This window comes from Chelonoidis abingdonii, chromosome 16 (assembly GCF_003597395.2).
Source record: "Chelonoidis abingdonii isolate Lonesome George chromosome 16, CheloAbing_2.0, whole genome shotgun sequence".
Taxonomy (NCBI): domain Eukaryota; kingdom Metazoa; phylum Chordata; order Testudines; family Testudinidae; genus Chelonoidis; species Chelonoidis abingdonii.
Window position 1 is genome coordinate 9,556,332 of NC_133784.1, and position 14,204 is coordinate 9,570,535.

A 14,204-nucleotide genomic window follows, 5' to 3' on the forward strand; every position below is an offset into this window, starting at 1 on the left:
GCTGCCACTGCCACCGGCAGCTCAGACTCCCTCTACATCCCAACAGCAGCGGGCCACTCAACCACTTAAAAAAAAATTGGGGGGTGCTGCTTTTTGGCGCCCCCAAATCTTGGAGCCCTGGGCAATTGCCTACTCTGCCTAAATGGTTGCATCAGCCCTGGATGGAGCTGGGCTAAGCACTGAACAGATACAAAACCACTTAGCAGATGACATTTTTCCACTGTCATTTCTGATGTACCCCTCTCTAATGAAAGTCCCCGTAGAACTATAACCACTTTTCTTCCCCTTCTTGGGATCTTTTTAATCCCCATGATATCTTCTTAAGAGGAGGTGATCAAAATGGGACTCAGTGGGCCAAATCCACCCCTAGTGTAACTTTGATGACTTTGGTAGCATTATACTAGGGATGAGCTATTACACTGAGGGGCTAAAACCTGTTTGAACTAAGGATGAACAAGCCTCCTGCTTAGAGTCAAAGTCCATGCGTGCAATGACTCTGTGGGGTTTTCTGCTAGCAGTTACTTTCCTGGTGAATAAAGAATGGGCACATGCGTTATCTTGAAGTGGGGGAACATTATGTGAGAGAAGCGGCCCTTCTCCCCTGGACAAGCAGACATCCTACCGTGGAAAGCTCAATTCATATTTCTAACTCTAAGGACAGCATTTGACATTCCAATGCCATATTTATTGATCCCTTCAAGTGGAAACTCAATTGAACCCTTGATATTTCAAAGCTCACATTGGCCAGCAATTGCATTTTGCTTTCATTTCCAAGAACTAATTCAACTTGCAGATCCAGCTGCATTTTTGCAGAAGTGCTAACTTGTCACAAGTGTCTGCATAAGTGATTTTTAAAACTCCTTTCTTCCAAGGGAAAATATGACTTTCTGGCAGGATTTTCCACTGGGTATAAAGTGTGGGATTGTCAAAAGCACCTTGGGTTGGCCAAACTCTGCTCTTAATGAAGCCAACGGGAGTTTTGCCAGTTAACCCAGCACCAAGTGGTTTGGAAAATTTCAACCAAGGTGCAGTGTTATTGTAAGCCACCCACAGTTAGTGTTGCACACTGACCCCCTCTAGTGGTTGGGTCACAGATACTGGTTGATGAGACTGCTAAAGCCTTTAGCTCAGGCTTTTCGATCCAAAGCTGTAGCATTATCTCTGCTCCTGAACTGTAAACTGTTTCATTGCTCAAACACTGATGAGGGTGAAAGGTCCATCCTCCCTAGCTCTTGGGATCTCCAGAAGGACAGGACTGCAGGAGTCTTAGAAACCTTCTCCGCCTGGCCATGGTCCTTTGTGTTGAACATTCAAAATGGTGGGGGAGGCCACTCTGCCTCACTACAGGCAGATTGTAAGTCATAGTTTGGAGGAGACACTCCTACCCCCTGGGTGGGGCAGAGCACAAACAGTCTATAGCGCAGCGCCTTCTGGTTGGGGCCAACAGGAATTAACAGCCTATAAGAGAGCACTGTCTCCCTGGGCAAGGCAGAGCACAGTCTGTGAGCTCTGGGTCTTTTAGGAAGGGGCAGAGCAGACACAGCAGACAAAGCAGTCTGGGATCTGGTGTCCTGGCTTGGGTGCATGGCAGACGAATGCAGGCCTCTTGGGCCTCAGGTGGGGAGGCTGCCACCCCTGGGGTGAAGTGGCAGGGGGATGTGGGCCCACCCGACTCCACCACGTCTCAATCCACAGCCCAAACAATGGCAGAGTGTTCCACCACTGGGTCAGCCGGGAATCCCACTGCAACATGCTGACTCACACTCCGGAAGCAGAACCAGACCAGAGTCTGGTTCCCCTGGCTACTTCCTACCACAGTCTGAGTGTAGGGCACTGCAGTCCAAAGGTCATCTGTCTCCTTGGGGTACTCGGCTGCTGGCAGCTCCTCGGGGCATTCGTCTAGCAGTTGTCCTGGCAGCTCCTCAGGGCACTTATCAGTCTCCTCTGGCTGCAAGGCGCAGCTCCACTCAGAGCCTAGTTTGGGATCCTGTTGAAATGCCAGCTCCCTGGAAGAGCTGTCTGCTCCCTCCGGTGCTCCAGCCCCAGGTGAGTTCCAGGCACTCCTCTTTTACTTCCTCTCCAGCCTCAGGACTTCCAGCGAGAGGGGGCAGGACAGATTTAGCGTCACCCACCAGGGGGAGTGTAGTGTTCCCTCACTCTCCTACTGAGAGGGAGGCCACCCTGTCTCACTACAGTGCCAAAATATGGATTTCAGCACCTCGCTTTAGTCACTCAGGTTTGAATATTGAGCCCAAGTGCCTGTGTGCCACCTGGGCAATAAGGATCCCCTGGGACTTCTCACAGTCAATAGGATTTGCACTATTATTCACCAAAACCAAAAGATTTGGGGGTTCTGGTTAATAATCAGCTGAACATGTGCTCCCTGTGTGATGCTGTGGCCAAAACAGCTAATGTGATCCCAGGACGCATAAACAGGGGAATCTTGAATCAAAGTAAAGAGGTTATTTTACCTATATATTTGGCACTGATGTGACCACTGCTGAGATCCTGTGTCTGGTTCTGATGCCCACAATCCAAGAATGATGTTGATAAATTGGTGAGGGTTCAGAGAAGAGCCATGAGAATGATGAAAGGATTAGAAAATTTGCCTTATAGTGAGAGATTGAGCTCCTTGATTCTATTTAGCTTAACAAAGAGAAGGTTAAGGGGTGACCTGATCACAATCTGTAAGTCCCTGCATGGGGAACAAATATTTTATAATGGGCTCTTCTATCTAGCAGAGAAAGATCTAACATGCTCCAATAACTGGAAGTTGAAGCTAGACGAATTCTGACTGGAAATAAGGGGTACATTTTTGACAATGAGGATAATTAAACATGGGCACAACTTATCAAGGGTTGTGGTGGATTCTCCCTCCCTGGCAATTTTTAAATCAAGACTGGATGTGTTTCTAAAAGCTCTGCTCTAGGAATTATTTTGTAGGCATTCCATGGCCTGAGCTATACACAAGGTCAGACTAGATGATCACAATGGTCCCATCTGGCCTTGGGATCTATGAATAAAACCTCCTGTGCCCCATGTGTGCTCACCCCATCTGCTAAACAGGGGGAAATCCCCAGAAAGAGCTCCACTGTCCCAGGGCCTGCAGAGGTGGAGCTCAGGAGATTGGGGCAGCCAGGAACATTCCTTCCTGCAAAGTCCCATGTGGCTCATGGCTGCTAAAGGGCTGAGGACTCATAAGAATGCAGTGAGCTGACTCCACCTTCCCCCTCCTCACCAGAGAAAAAAGGTGCACCTAGAGAAAAGGAGGCTTTTAAGCAGCCTCTTCAGGGGTAGGGCACGGGGCCCATTAGCCCCACCATCCTAAGGATCTGTAGAGAATCCTGGGGAAAGCTTGCGGCTTCCGAGGGCTTATTCCCTGCAGCAGAACAGCCGCACGGAGTATCATGATGCCCATGGCTCTGTGCCAAAGAGCTGTGCGTTGCTCCCTCCCAACCCTCTGTGCCCCATAGGAGGGGGCAGAAGCTACCCAGCAGGAGTTTGTGCTGCATCTGGCAACATTGCTCTGTAGGAATTCCCATGGTTATTCTGTAGGGCACATGTATAAGCCACTGGCCAGTGGGTTCTACACGTCTTCCCACAGCACCCTACTGAGAGAGGATGTAAGTCTCTTACAGCCCCCCACTACATGTACTAGCTCTTTAGCTCATAGAATCATAGACTTTAAGGTCAGAAGGGACCATTATGATCATCTAGTCTGACCTCCTGCACAACACAGGCCACAGAATCTCACCCACCCACCCACTCCTGTATCAAACCTGTGTCTGAGCCATTGAAGTCCTCAAATCATGGTTTAAAGACTTCAAGATGCAGAGAATCTTCCAGCAAGTGACCTGTGCCCCACACTGCAGAGGAAGGCAAAAAAACTCCCAGGGCCTCTGCCAATCTGCCCTGGAGGAAAATTCCTTCACAATCCCAAAAATGGCGATCAACTAAACCTTGAGCATGTGGGCGAGACTCACCAGCCAGCACCCAGGAAAGAATTCTCTGTACTAACTCAGATCCCATCCTATCTAACATCCCATCACAAGCCATTGGGCACAGGGGCGGCTCTATGTTTTTTGCCACCCCAAGCGTGACAGTCAGGCAGCCTTTGGCAGCGTTTCTGTGGGAGGTCTGCCGGTCCCGCGGATTCAGTGGCAGTTCTGCGGGTGATCTTCCGGTCCCGTGCGTTCAGCATACTTACCGCCGAATTGCCGCTGAAGCCGCAGGACCAGCGGCCCTCCCACAGAAACACCACAGAAGGCTCCCTGACTGCTGCCCTCACGACAACCAGCACGCTGCCCTCCCCACCCCCAACTTGCCACCCCAGGCACGCGCTTGCTGCGCTGGTGTCTGGAGCCGCCCCTGATTGGGCATATTTATCGCTAATAGTCAAAAATCAATTTATTGCCAAAATTAGGCTCCCCCATTATACCATCTCCCCCATAAACTTATCAAGCTTAGTCTTGAAGCCAGATATGTCTTTTGCCCCCACTGCTCCCCTTGGAAGGCTGTTCCAGAACTTCACTCCTCCGATGGTTAGAAACTTTAATCTAATTTCAAGTCTAAACTTCCTGATAGCCAGTTTATATCCATTTGTTCTTGTGTCCATATTGGTACCGAGCTTAAGCTGTAGAGACTCATGTGTTTCCCTTTGGAGGTCCCCAGGTCAATTCCCAGGGTTGGCCAACATGGCAGCTGTCCCACATAGTCCTGGCTCCAACAGCTGGGGCTTGCATGAAAGACTATCTGGACTGACGATGCCTCTTCAGTTTCATTCCCTTGCACTCCACGATTTATGCTGTTTCACCCCCTCTCTGCCTTTCTGCAGAGAGTACCAATGATCTGGTCCTTGGGCTGGGTCAGTTCCAACTGGCCTGGAGAGGCCTATCAATGCTTTTTGCTGCTGTAAATATTTGAGATGTAATACTGTATATTTATGCATCTGAGCTGCACCATCTGGATAACATCAGCCCTCTTCATGTGGAGCGGTCACAGAGCAGGAGTGCAAAACAGGATGTTACTCAAATATCAAGTGGAAAGGACCCAAGCTTTGTGTCTGGCATGTGCAAAAGAAAATGAGTGAAAGAGCGGCCCTTTGGGAAAATACCAAGGAAAGAGTAATTTATAGCATCTGGGCATGGCTGAAAAACTCAACTCTTGAGAGCCCAGATTAGATTCAACTTAACAGGGCGGGAACTTGGAAAGGTTCACATCAGAGAGCATTTGGATCAAAGAAGCAATGTCACAACTCATGTCTACATGTGGCATTTTTAAACTAATCGTCTTTTCTATGAAGTAGCAATCGACACCTCACAGCACAATGCGGTCACCCACCCTGAGCTACCAAGTCGGCTGTTGGCAAGAGCTTTGGGAGTTAATGTGCAACTGCTTCCTTGCTGCTCTCCTAGTCCATACACTCCCTCAGCTGAGTGCAGCCAGGCAGAGGAGGATTTCACTCTGAAGGGTGCCTGTAGTACACAAGAGCTAGTATAAATGTAGTATTTACACAGCTCTCTGAGGTACCTGTTTGGGACACATGTATTTGTGAAGGCCAGAAAATAAAGAGATGGCAATTCACTGGGGCAAGTAAATATAACACATTCTCCCCACCTCACCCTTGTTACAGTCACTTACCATCACATCCATGACAGTCTAATAGCGGTGCAAGAACGTGGAGATACTGAACTTCATTGCTAACGTCTGTAGCTGATGCAGTAGTTGCCGAAGTTTTTCTGTCCATTGAGATTTAAAAATGAACCTCAAGTGGAATCGATCAGGTTTGGGCCTTTTTTTGCCTCTTTACAATGGATATAGGAAGACCAAATGGCTGGTTTAAAAAAAATCTGCTTGCTTTTTTAAATTGAAATTCACACTCGGAGGTTGGAAGCAGAGAGCTAGCAAAATGGTGAGATCACAAGAGCCGAGAGAGTGGAAATTCAGCTATCAAGAACAGGGGAACATGGGCTATTTTGTCAGACTGCTCAAAGTTACCACTTTGAATAAAGGTATCCTTGCTTAAAGGTTCAAAACCCTTCACTCCTTCAGCGAGAGTTCACAATAAACATCCCTGAGACTTCCCAGAAGTTCTCCAGCTAAGCCAGACTTGACATTCCTGATAATTGTAAGGTCAAACTTAAACAATTATTTTTTTAAACCTCACACCTTTCAGGCCTTTTTTGTATGCCATAAAAAAAGCAATAAATGGTACACGCCCACTTTTAAAAAAGTCTCTTCCAGCTTGCCTCTAACATCTCAGCTCGTGAGTTATGCAGGATGACTACCAGGAAAGATATAGCTAGCAGTGAGTTCTATGGAATCGTCTCCCAAGAGAAGCCCCATTACTGGAGTAACTTAAAAACTAACCTGAAGAAGACTTGGAAGGAGAATCATGATGATTCTTCCTAGTTTTATGATTGTGTGATGTATATTACACTGTATTGATCATGAAGCCTGAAAAAACAATATTTTACCAAGATGAAGGCTCTGACTCTAGAAACCTTGCTTTGGAAGTGATTTAGATTCTGAATAATTCATTTTTTACACCATTTTAGACCAACCATCTAATTTTCCAAAGTGCTTAGCAATGGTCAGTCATAGGGTATGTCCACACTACAAAATTAGGTTGATTTAATAGAAGTCGATTTTTTAGAAATAGATTTGATACAGTCGTTTGTGTATGTCCTCACTAAGCGCATTAAGTCAGCAGTGTGCGTCCACAGTACCAAGGCTAGCGTCGACTTTCGGAGCATTGCACTCTGATAGCTATCCCACAGTTCCCATAGTCTCCGCCGCCCACTGGAATTCTGGGTTGAGCTCCCAGTGCCTGATGGGTCAAAAACATTGTCACGGGTGCTTCTGGGTACACGTCGTCAGGCCTCCCATCCTCTGTGAAAGAAATGGCAAAAAATTGTTTCTCGCCTTTTTTCCTGGGTTACTTGTGCAGATGACAAACCACAGCAAGCATGGAGCCCGCTCAGCTCGCTGTCACTGTATGTCTCCTGGGTACTGCTGGCAGATGCGGTACTGCAGTGCTACACAGCAGCATCCCCTTGCCTTGCCTTGCCTTGCCTTGCCTTGCGGACGGCAGACAGTGCAATACGACTGCTAGCCATCGTAATTGTCCCGTGGGTGCTCCTGGCCGACCTCGATTAGGTTGGTCCGGAGTGCCTGGGTAGACATGGGTACTCCTGGCTGGCCTCAGTGAGGTCAGTCGGGGGTGCCTGGACAAAATCGGGAATGACTCCAAGTCATTCTCTTGTTTAAGTTTCGTCCAATGGAGATTTAGTCCTGCCTGAAATATCATGCGAGCTGGAGGCTACTGCCTCAGTTTGCTCTCCCAGCCAGCAGCACCGCACGGTCGCACTTACCCCAGCCTACCCCTTACTACACTCCAGGCTTCATGAGCCATGGGAGCAAGGAGCAGTTCAACTACAGGCTGAGCATGTGCATAATGGTGGTAGAATGTGCCTTTGGACATTTAAAAGCTCGCTGGCGCAGTTTACTGTTTCAGTTAGACCTCAGCGAAACCAATATTCCCATTGTTATTACTGCTTGCTGTGTGCTCCACAATATCTGTGAAAGTAAAGGGGAGACATTTATGGTGGGGTGGGAGGTTGAGGCAAATCACCTGGCTGTTGATTACGTGCAGCCAGACACCAGGGTGGTTAGAAGAGCACAGCAGGGCACACTGTCCATCAGAGAAGCTTTGAAAACCAGTTTTGTGACTGGCCAGGCTACGGTGTGAAAGTTCAGTTTCTTTCTCCTTGATTCACTTGCCCCCTTGGTTCACTCTGCTTCCCTGTAAGCCAACCATCCTCCCCTCCACCCTTTGATCTCCACTTGCAGAGGCAATAAAGTCATTGTTGTTTCAAATTCATGCATTCTTTATTAATTCGTCACACAAATGGGGGGATAACTGCCAAGGTCGCCCAGGAGGGGTGGTAGAGGAGGGAAACACAGGAGTGAGGTAGTTGTAGGGACACCCCCTAGAATGGCATGCAGCTCATCATAGAAGCAGCATGTCTGGGGCTCTGACCCGGAGCGGCTGTTTGCCTCTCTGGTTCTTTGGTAGGCTTGCCTGAGCTCCATAAGTTTCACGCGGTACGGCTGCAGGTCCCTGTTATAACCTCTGTCCTTCATGCCCATGGAAATTTTTTCAAATATTCTGGCATTTCGTCTTGTGGAATGGAGTTCGGATAGCATGGATTCATCTCCCCATACAGCAATCAGATGCAGTACCTCCGGTTCGGTCCATGCTGGAGCTCTTCTGCAGTTCTGGGACTCCATGGTCACCTGTGCTGATCAGCTTGCCACGCTGGCCAAATAGGAAATGAAATTTTCAAAAGTTTGCGAGGCTTTTCCTGTCTACCTGGCCAGTGCATCTGAGTTGAGAGCGCTGTCCAGAGCCGTCACAATGGAGCACTCTGGGCTAGCTCCCAGAGGCCAATACCGTCGAATTGGGTCCACACTACCCCAAATTTGACCCAGCAGGGTCGATTTCAGCACTAATTCCCTCGTCGGGGAGGAGTACAGAAATCAATTTTAGTAGCCCTTTAAGTCGACAAAAATGGCTTCGTCGTGTGGACGGGTGCAGGGTTAAATTGATCTAACACTGCTAAATTCAACCTAAACTCGTAGTGTAGACCAGGACATAGTTGTGGTAGCATTGCTAACTCACCCGCACACCTCTTTGAAACATAGAAGGTGAATAACCAGTCGTTCATTTCTCTCATCTTCCAGCCCTGCTGATGAGATTGATTGTTATTAAGGGGGTGATACCGTTCCAGTAACAGAAGGGTGGTATTCTCCCAGCTTGTACCTTGCCAAAATGCTATCAAACGTAAATGAGTGTAGTTGTGGAATTAGTTTTCTTTCCCTGCCTGTCTGAAAATTTGTTTTCAGATAAACAAACCAGCAAAATAGCATTAAACACATGGCCGATGAGTGAAATACAAGAAAGTGGTGGAACCCTCACAAAAAGTAGATATTATAGGACCTTTAAAGTAGCGTTGGTTCCCATGTACTGTTATTACACATCCTTTGCTGAAAGCTGTACACACGTCTCAATTTTGAACCTCCTGTGTGTTTCCTCATATTTTCAATCAAATTATTACATACTAGAAATATGCATAAGGGAAATTATTCTACACATTTTATGGTGTGCTGTTGCTTGTAGCAGTAATTGAGGTACCTTTTCCACTTATGAAAGTACTAATTTTATTTGGTTTTATTGCTTTTCTAGATGCAATTATTTATTTAGTGTGTTTTGGCTTTATTAAATTATGTTTACTATAGGAACATCATAAAAATGTATGAAAGCAACACATCAGCCAACGTTGCCCAATGACCTGTTTTGGGGAATCTAGTGTTATTTTTCATATCCAAACATAATAGAATAAAGTAGGAATAAAGAGATAATCTACACTAGAAAACAATGCAATTTTGAGATAATATAATAAAACACCTGGACAATATGATTTCATAAATCTTTATTCTAAAATTTACATGAGCTGGGCGTCGGGGTGGCTATTTTAGGACACATGGCATTTTCTCAATGGAAATAAACGTGAAATGTAATTAAACAGCAGAGGGGAACGCAAACATGGGTTGAGTTTGCCCCAAGCAATTGATTTCTACAAAGCTATGTAAATATTTCCATTGCAAAGGATGAACTGGCACAGTCTTGAGCAATGCAGAGCTTTAAACTGGCAATCACCAGTTTGCCAAGTCTCATCAGATTCAGTTTTGGAAGGATCTCCACCTGCATCATGCAATTTTACATTCAGGGCCCAATCCAGCTCTCACTGAAGGCAATGGCAAAACTCCCAGTGGCTTCAGGCTTTTAGGGTGGATCTGTTACTGTATATTTTACATTGTAGCCTAAATGTTTCACGTATTTTTACTGTTCTGATTAATGGGACATTAAATTAGCTTAGCTCCCAATTTTAGGTTTTGTATTAAATAAAAGCCAGCCGGGGGTGACGAGGTTGAGGGGCACAGAAGATTATGAACCCTCCAAAGGGCATTTCAGTCTAGCAGACAAAGGCAAAACAGGATCCAGTGGTTGGAAATTGAAGCTAGATAAATTCAGGCTAGAAATAAGGAGCACCTTTTTAACAGTGAGGGTAACTAACCATTGGATCCACCATGGGATGTGATGGATTCTCCAACACTGGAGTCTTCAAATCAAGATGGGATGCATATTTTTGTAAAAATGATGTTCTAGCTCAGTCACAAGGTCCAAACTTGATGCAAGAATCACTGAGTGATCGTGCAAGGGGCCAGACTAGATTATCACAATAGACCTTCCTGGTCTTAAACATCTATGACCTATGAAAATGAACAGAAATTTGCAGCTTTGCAGCATTGTGCTAATCAGAAATTGAATGGGATTTACTTATGTATCAAAGATAAACACATGAGTGTTCGCAGGAATGATGCCATTGGTTCTAATCCTGCAAGACACCCTTACTCACCCGCACAGTCCCTCTTCCTGTGAACAGTTCAGTTGACTTCAGCGAGATACCACTTCCTCAGCAGACTGGACCCGAGGACAGGGATCCAGGAGCAGACCTATGGAGAGGATATAATGAAATGAGATTTGTGCTGGAAAAATGCAAACGAATACATCTGGAAATAAACACAGATACTGAGTGATATTCAAGGCAAAAATGAAGGGAGTCCAGATAATAGCAACAGAAGAGGATTAAGGGACTGACTCAGAGGGAATAGTCACAGAGCTAAATATGTATGGCTTGGCCAAATGACAAGATAACTCTCTACAAGTATTTGAAGAAAGCAGATGAACTGTTTAGGATGAAAATTAGCACTGTTATCTTGATGCTGCTTGCATTGTTGTAGTTGTGTTGGTCCCAGGATATTAAAGCGATAAGAAGAGTGAGGTTGGTCCAATAAAAGATATTACCTCATCCACCTTATCTTGAATATTTTACTCACAGGAACAATAATATCCTGAGTTTACTCTAGTCTTGCACTTGATCCTATCCAGGGTTTGTACAATGTTCAAATTAATCCAGTGTACGTTTAGACTTTTCTTGGAGCACAATGAATTATGGGCCCAACAACCAAGTTCAGTTCCTTGTTGGTTATTGAAGCAAAGAGATAAGACCAGCTTCCCGAGTCCTGTGTATATCAACACTATTTTCCAGGACTCGAAAAAGAGCTCTGTGTAAGCGCAAAAGCTTGTCTCTCTCACCAACAGAAGCTGAGCCAATAAAAGATATTACCTCCCCCACCTTGTCCCTCTAATATCCTGGGACCGACACGGCTATAACACTGCATATATCAACAGTAGTCACTTCAGAGTATGAGAGACTGGAAGACCCAGGATATAGGCCCCATGTCCTGAATCCAGATGAATTGGACAGTGGTGTATCATCTGATGGCTGTTCTATGGCATATTTATATTTAGTTAAATAAAACCACGTTAGCTCAGTTATCTGTATCTTGTTTTGGGTCAAACATTTGCCAATATTAACAATGCTTTAGCCTTTTTGGGGCAGAGACCGTGGCCTAAGTCTGACCTCATCTAAAACAGGAGAGACCCCATTGAAGTCAAGCATCACGTGGTGTACAATCAGAGTAAGAGGAGAAACAGGCCTTTGACTTATTCAGTAGGGCACTGAGCAGAGTTGTAGATAATGTAAAAATACCACATACCAATAACAGAAGTACCTTGAGCAAGTAAAAGTAGCTGCCTCTGGGTCTAATTATTCTGTGATGGACATTGTTGCATGCAAGGAGCACAGCTGGTAGAAATTGCTCATATTTTGAAATTTGAAAATCAAGTGGGAAATTGAACATTTTCCCACCATTTTTCTGACCAACCACACAGCTGGTGGCCACTTTTTAAATTTTGAACTGAGAAACACAAAAACAAAAATTCAAATTGCAAAATTTTGGAGGGGAAATAGGTAAAAATTCCCCCAAAATATGTTCATGATTTTTTTCTCCCTCCATTCCCGCCAACCCCAAGCAAGTTCTAGTGAGGGAGTAAACTGGCTGGCTGCAGCGTAGAGCTGAGAGGAAAACTAGGCCTATTGGACCAGATTTTTAAAAGTATTTAGCCATCTTGTTCCCAGTGAAATCCATAGGAGATAGGCACCTGAAATCTGGCTCATTGCGTAAGACACTACAGCAGTCCTTCACACTCAGCCATCCCACCGGGAGAGCCATAAGAATCTTGTAACTATTTATTTTAAATGTAGATTAAATCTCAGGCAAAACTTCTTAACTGTAAGAACAGTAGGACCAGGGGTGGCTCTAGCTTTTTTGCCGCCCCAAGCACAGCAGGCAGGCTGCCTTCGGCAGCTTGTCTGCGGGAGGTCCCCGGTCCCACGGATTCAGTGGCTTTCCTGTGGGAGATCTGCTGGTCCAAATTGCTGCCGAATCCACGGGACCGGCAGACCTTCCACAGGCAAGCTGCCGAAGGCTGCCTGACTGCCGTCCTCACAGCGACCAGCAGGGTACCCCACGTGGCTTGCCGCCCCAGGCACTCGCTTGGAGCACTGGTGCCTGGAGCTGTCGCTGAATAGAACAGCGGAACAGATCCATGGGGAGGTTGTGGAAGCTTCTTCATGGGAAATTGTCAAAAGAAGGCTGGATAGCCATCTGTCTTGGACGGTTTATACTCAACAGATCCTGCATCTTGGCAGGGGGATAGACTAGATGACCCTTGCAATCCTTTCTAACCCTATGTTTCTATTTTGTGGTTCTGTTTTGTAGCCGAAAATTGCAGAGGAGAATTTAACGTATGCCGAACTTGAGCTGATCAAGCCCCATCAGGCAGCGAAAGGTGTGCCCACCACGACGGTCTACGCCCAGATCCTGTTTGAGGAGAACAAGCTGTAAAAGCTGGCGTCTGGCTAAATGTTCTTTGGCTGTGTTCTATTTAATTCTTGCTGTGCTGTTTATTTATAAAAATCATACAAATATCCTTATTTTTTTACTTCCATTCATGCACTTCTATATTTTTATGAGACTTTTTAAAAAACTGTAGTTGAAAGGAAATGTAGCAAGCGTAAACTGACAAACCATTGCCACAGAACCCCTTTTTGTAGCACTCAGCAGCACCCTGCATCATTTGCAATGTTGTTATTTCCACTTCCATGCAAATCTGAGATCTAAATACAAAAGAGCCCAGGTTAGATAGAGATGGCCATAGTCAAGCAAGCCCAGAAGCTGCAGTGATTGGATCCACCGTGGTAAGTCTGATGCCCAGGGCAAGAGTCAAGCTGGTGAGGAATTTTTCTGTGAAAAATCAGAAAATGCCAATTTATCAAAACCAAAACTTTGCCCAGGAAAGAGTTGGGTTTAATGAATTTTTCAATTAAAAAGAGAAATTTCTTTTCAAGTTTTGAAATTGTCAAAACTTTTTATTTTGATATTTTCTAACAAAAAAATTCCGGTTCAAAACTACTCTTTGTTTTGAAATTGAAGCTAATGATAGTTGAGAAAATAAAGAATTAAAGATGGTCAGCATTGAAACAAAATGTTTTGAGATTATTGAAACAAACCATTTCAATTGACCCGAACCAATTTCCAGCCCCTTGCCCTCCATTTGTGAAGATTTTGATTTATGCAGATTTAGGATGGGGATTTTTTTTTTTTTTTTTAATATACATCTTGAAAAGCATAGGGAAAGGAAAGCTGATTCCCATCCATGTCTAGGCAAAAAAAAAACCTCACCCACCCACTTCACCCTCTACAAATCTGCACAGACCAGGGCTTGGGACGTAGGAAGTTGAGCCTAGAGCCCCCTAACATGTTGTGATTTGGGCCAGGATGTTAAGACATCTCACTTCTTCCTGCTCTCTGAATTGCTCAGCACGGATCCCTCTTCTCTACCTGCCTTTGGTTTAAAAGAAGGTGCTGAGCCCTAGGGCCTCTCTTTTTCTGATCTCTGGCAAACATACACAGCAGGGCGCTCCACCAGGGAGAAGACATAGGCTGGGATTTTTGAAAGAACATGAGAGTGTTAAGCCCAGCACCCACTGCAGGCCAGGGGGAGCTGGGCTCCCTTCTGCCTCTTTGGGTCATGGCCTGTATGCAATTAGTCTCTGGGTGGGAACACCAAAGCCAAGATTTTCAAAGTTAGGCCCCTACATCCACTTTTAGGCTCCCAAGACCCTTGTTTTGAGTGTGTGGAGCGCTCAGCAGCTCTCTCTGACTTCAGCAGG

General features: G+C 45.6%; 1 protein-coding gene across 1 annotated transcript in view; it reads left to right on the forward strand.

Moving 5' to 3' along the window:
- Nucleotides 1-13,610, forward strand: part of VSTM4 (V-set and transmembrane domain containing 4) — a 58,409-nt gene extending 44,799 nt beyond the window's left edge. The window contains exon 8 of the mRNA XM_032766650.2: nucleotides 12,751-13,610. Coding sequence (XP_032622541.1) covers nucleotides 12,751-12,876 — 126 coding nt within the window. The 3' untranslated portion in view covers nucleotides 12,877-13,610. The remainder of the gene's footprint in view (nucleotides 1-12,750) is intronic.
- The last annotated feature ends 594 nt before the right edge of the window (nucleotides 13,611-14,204 follow it).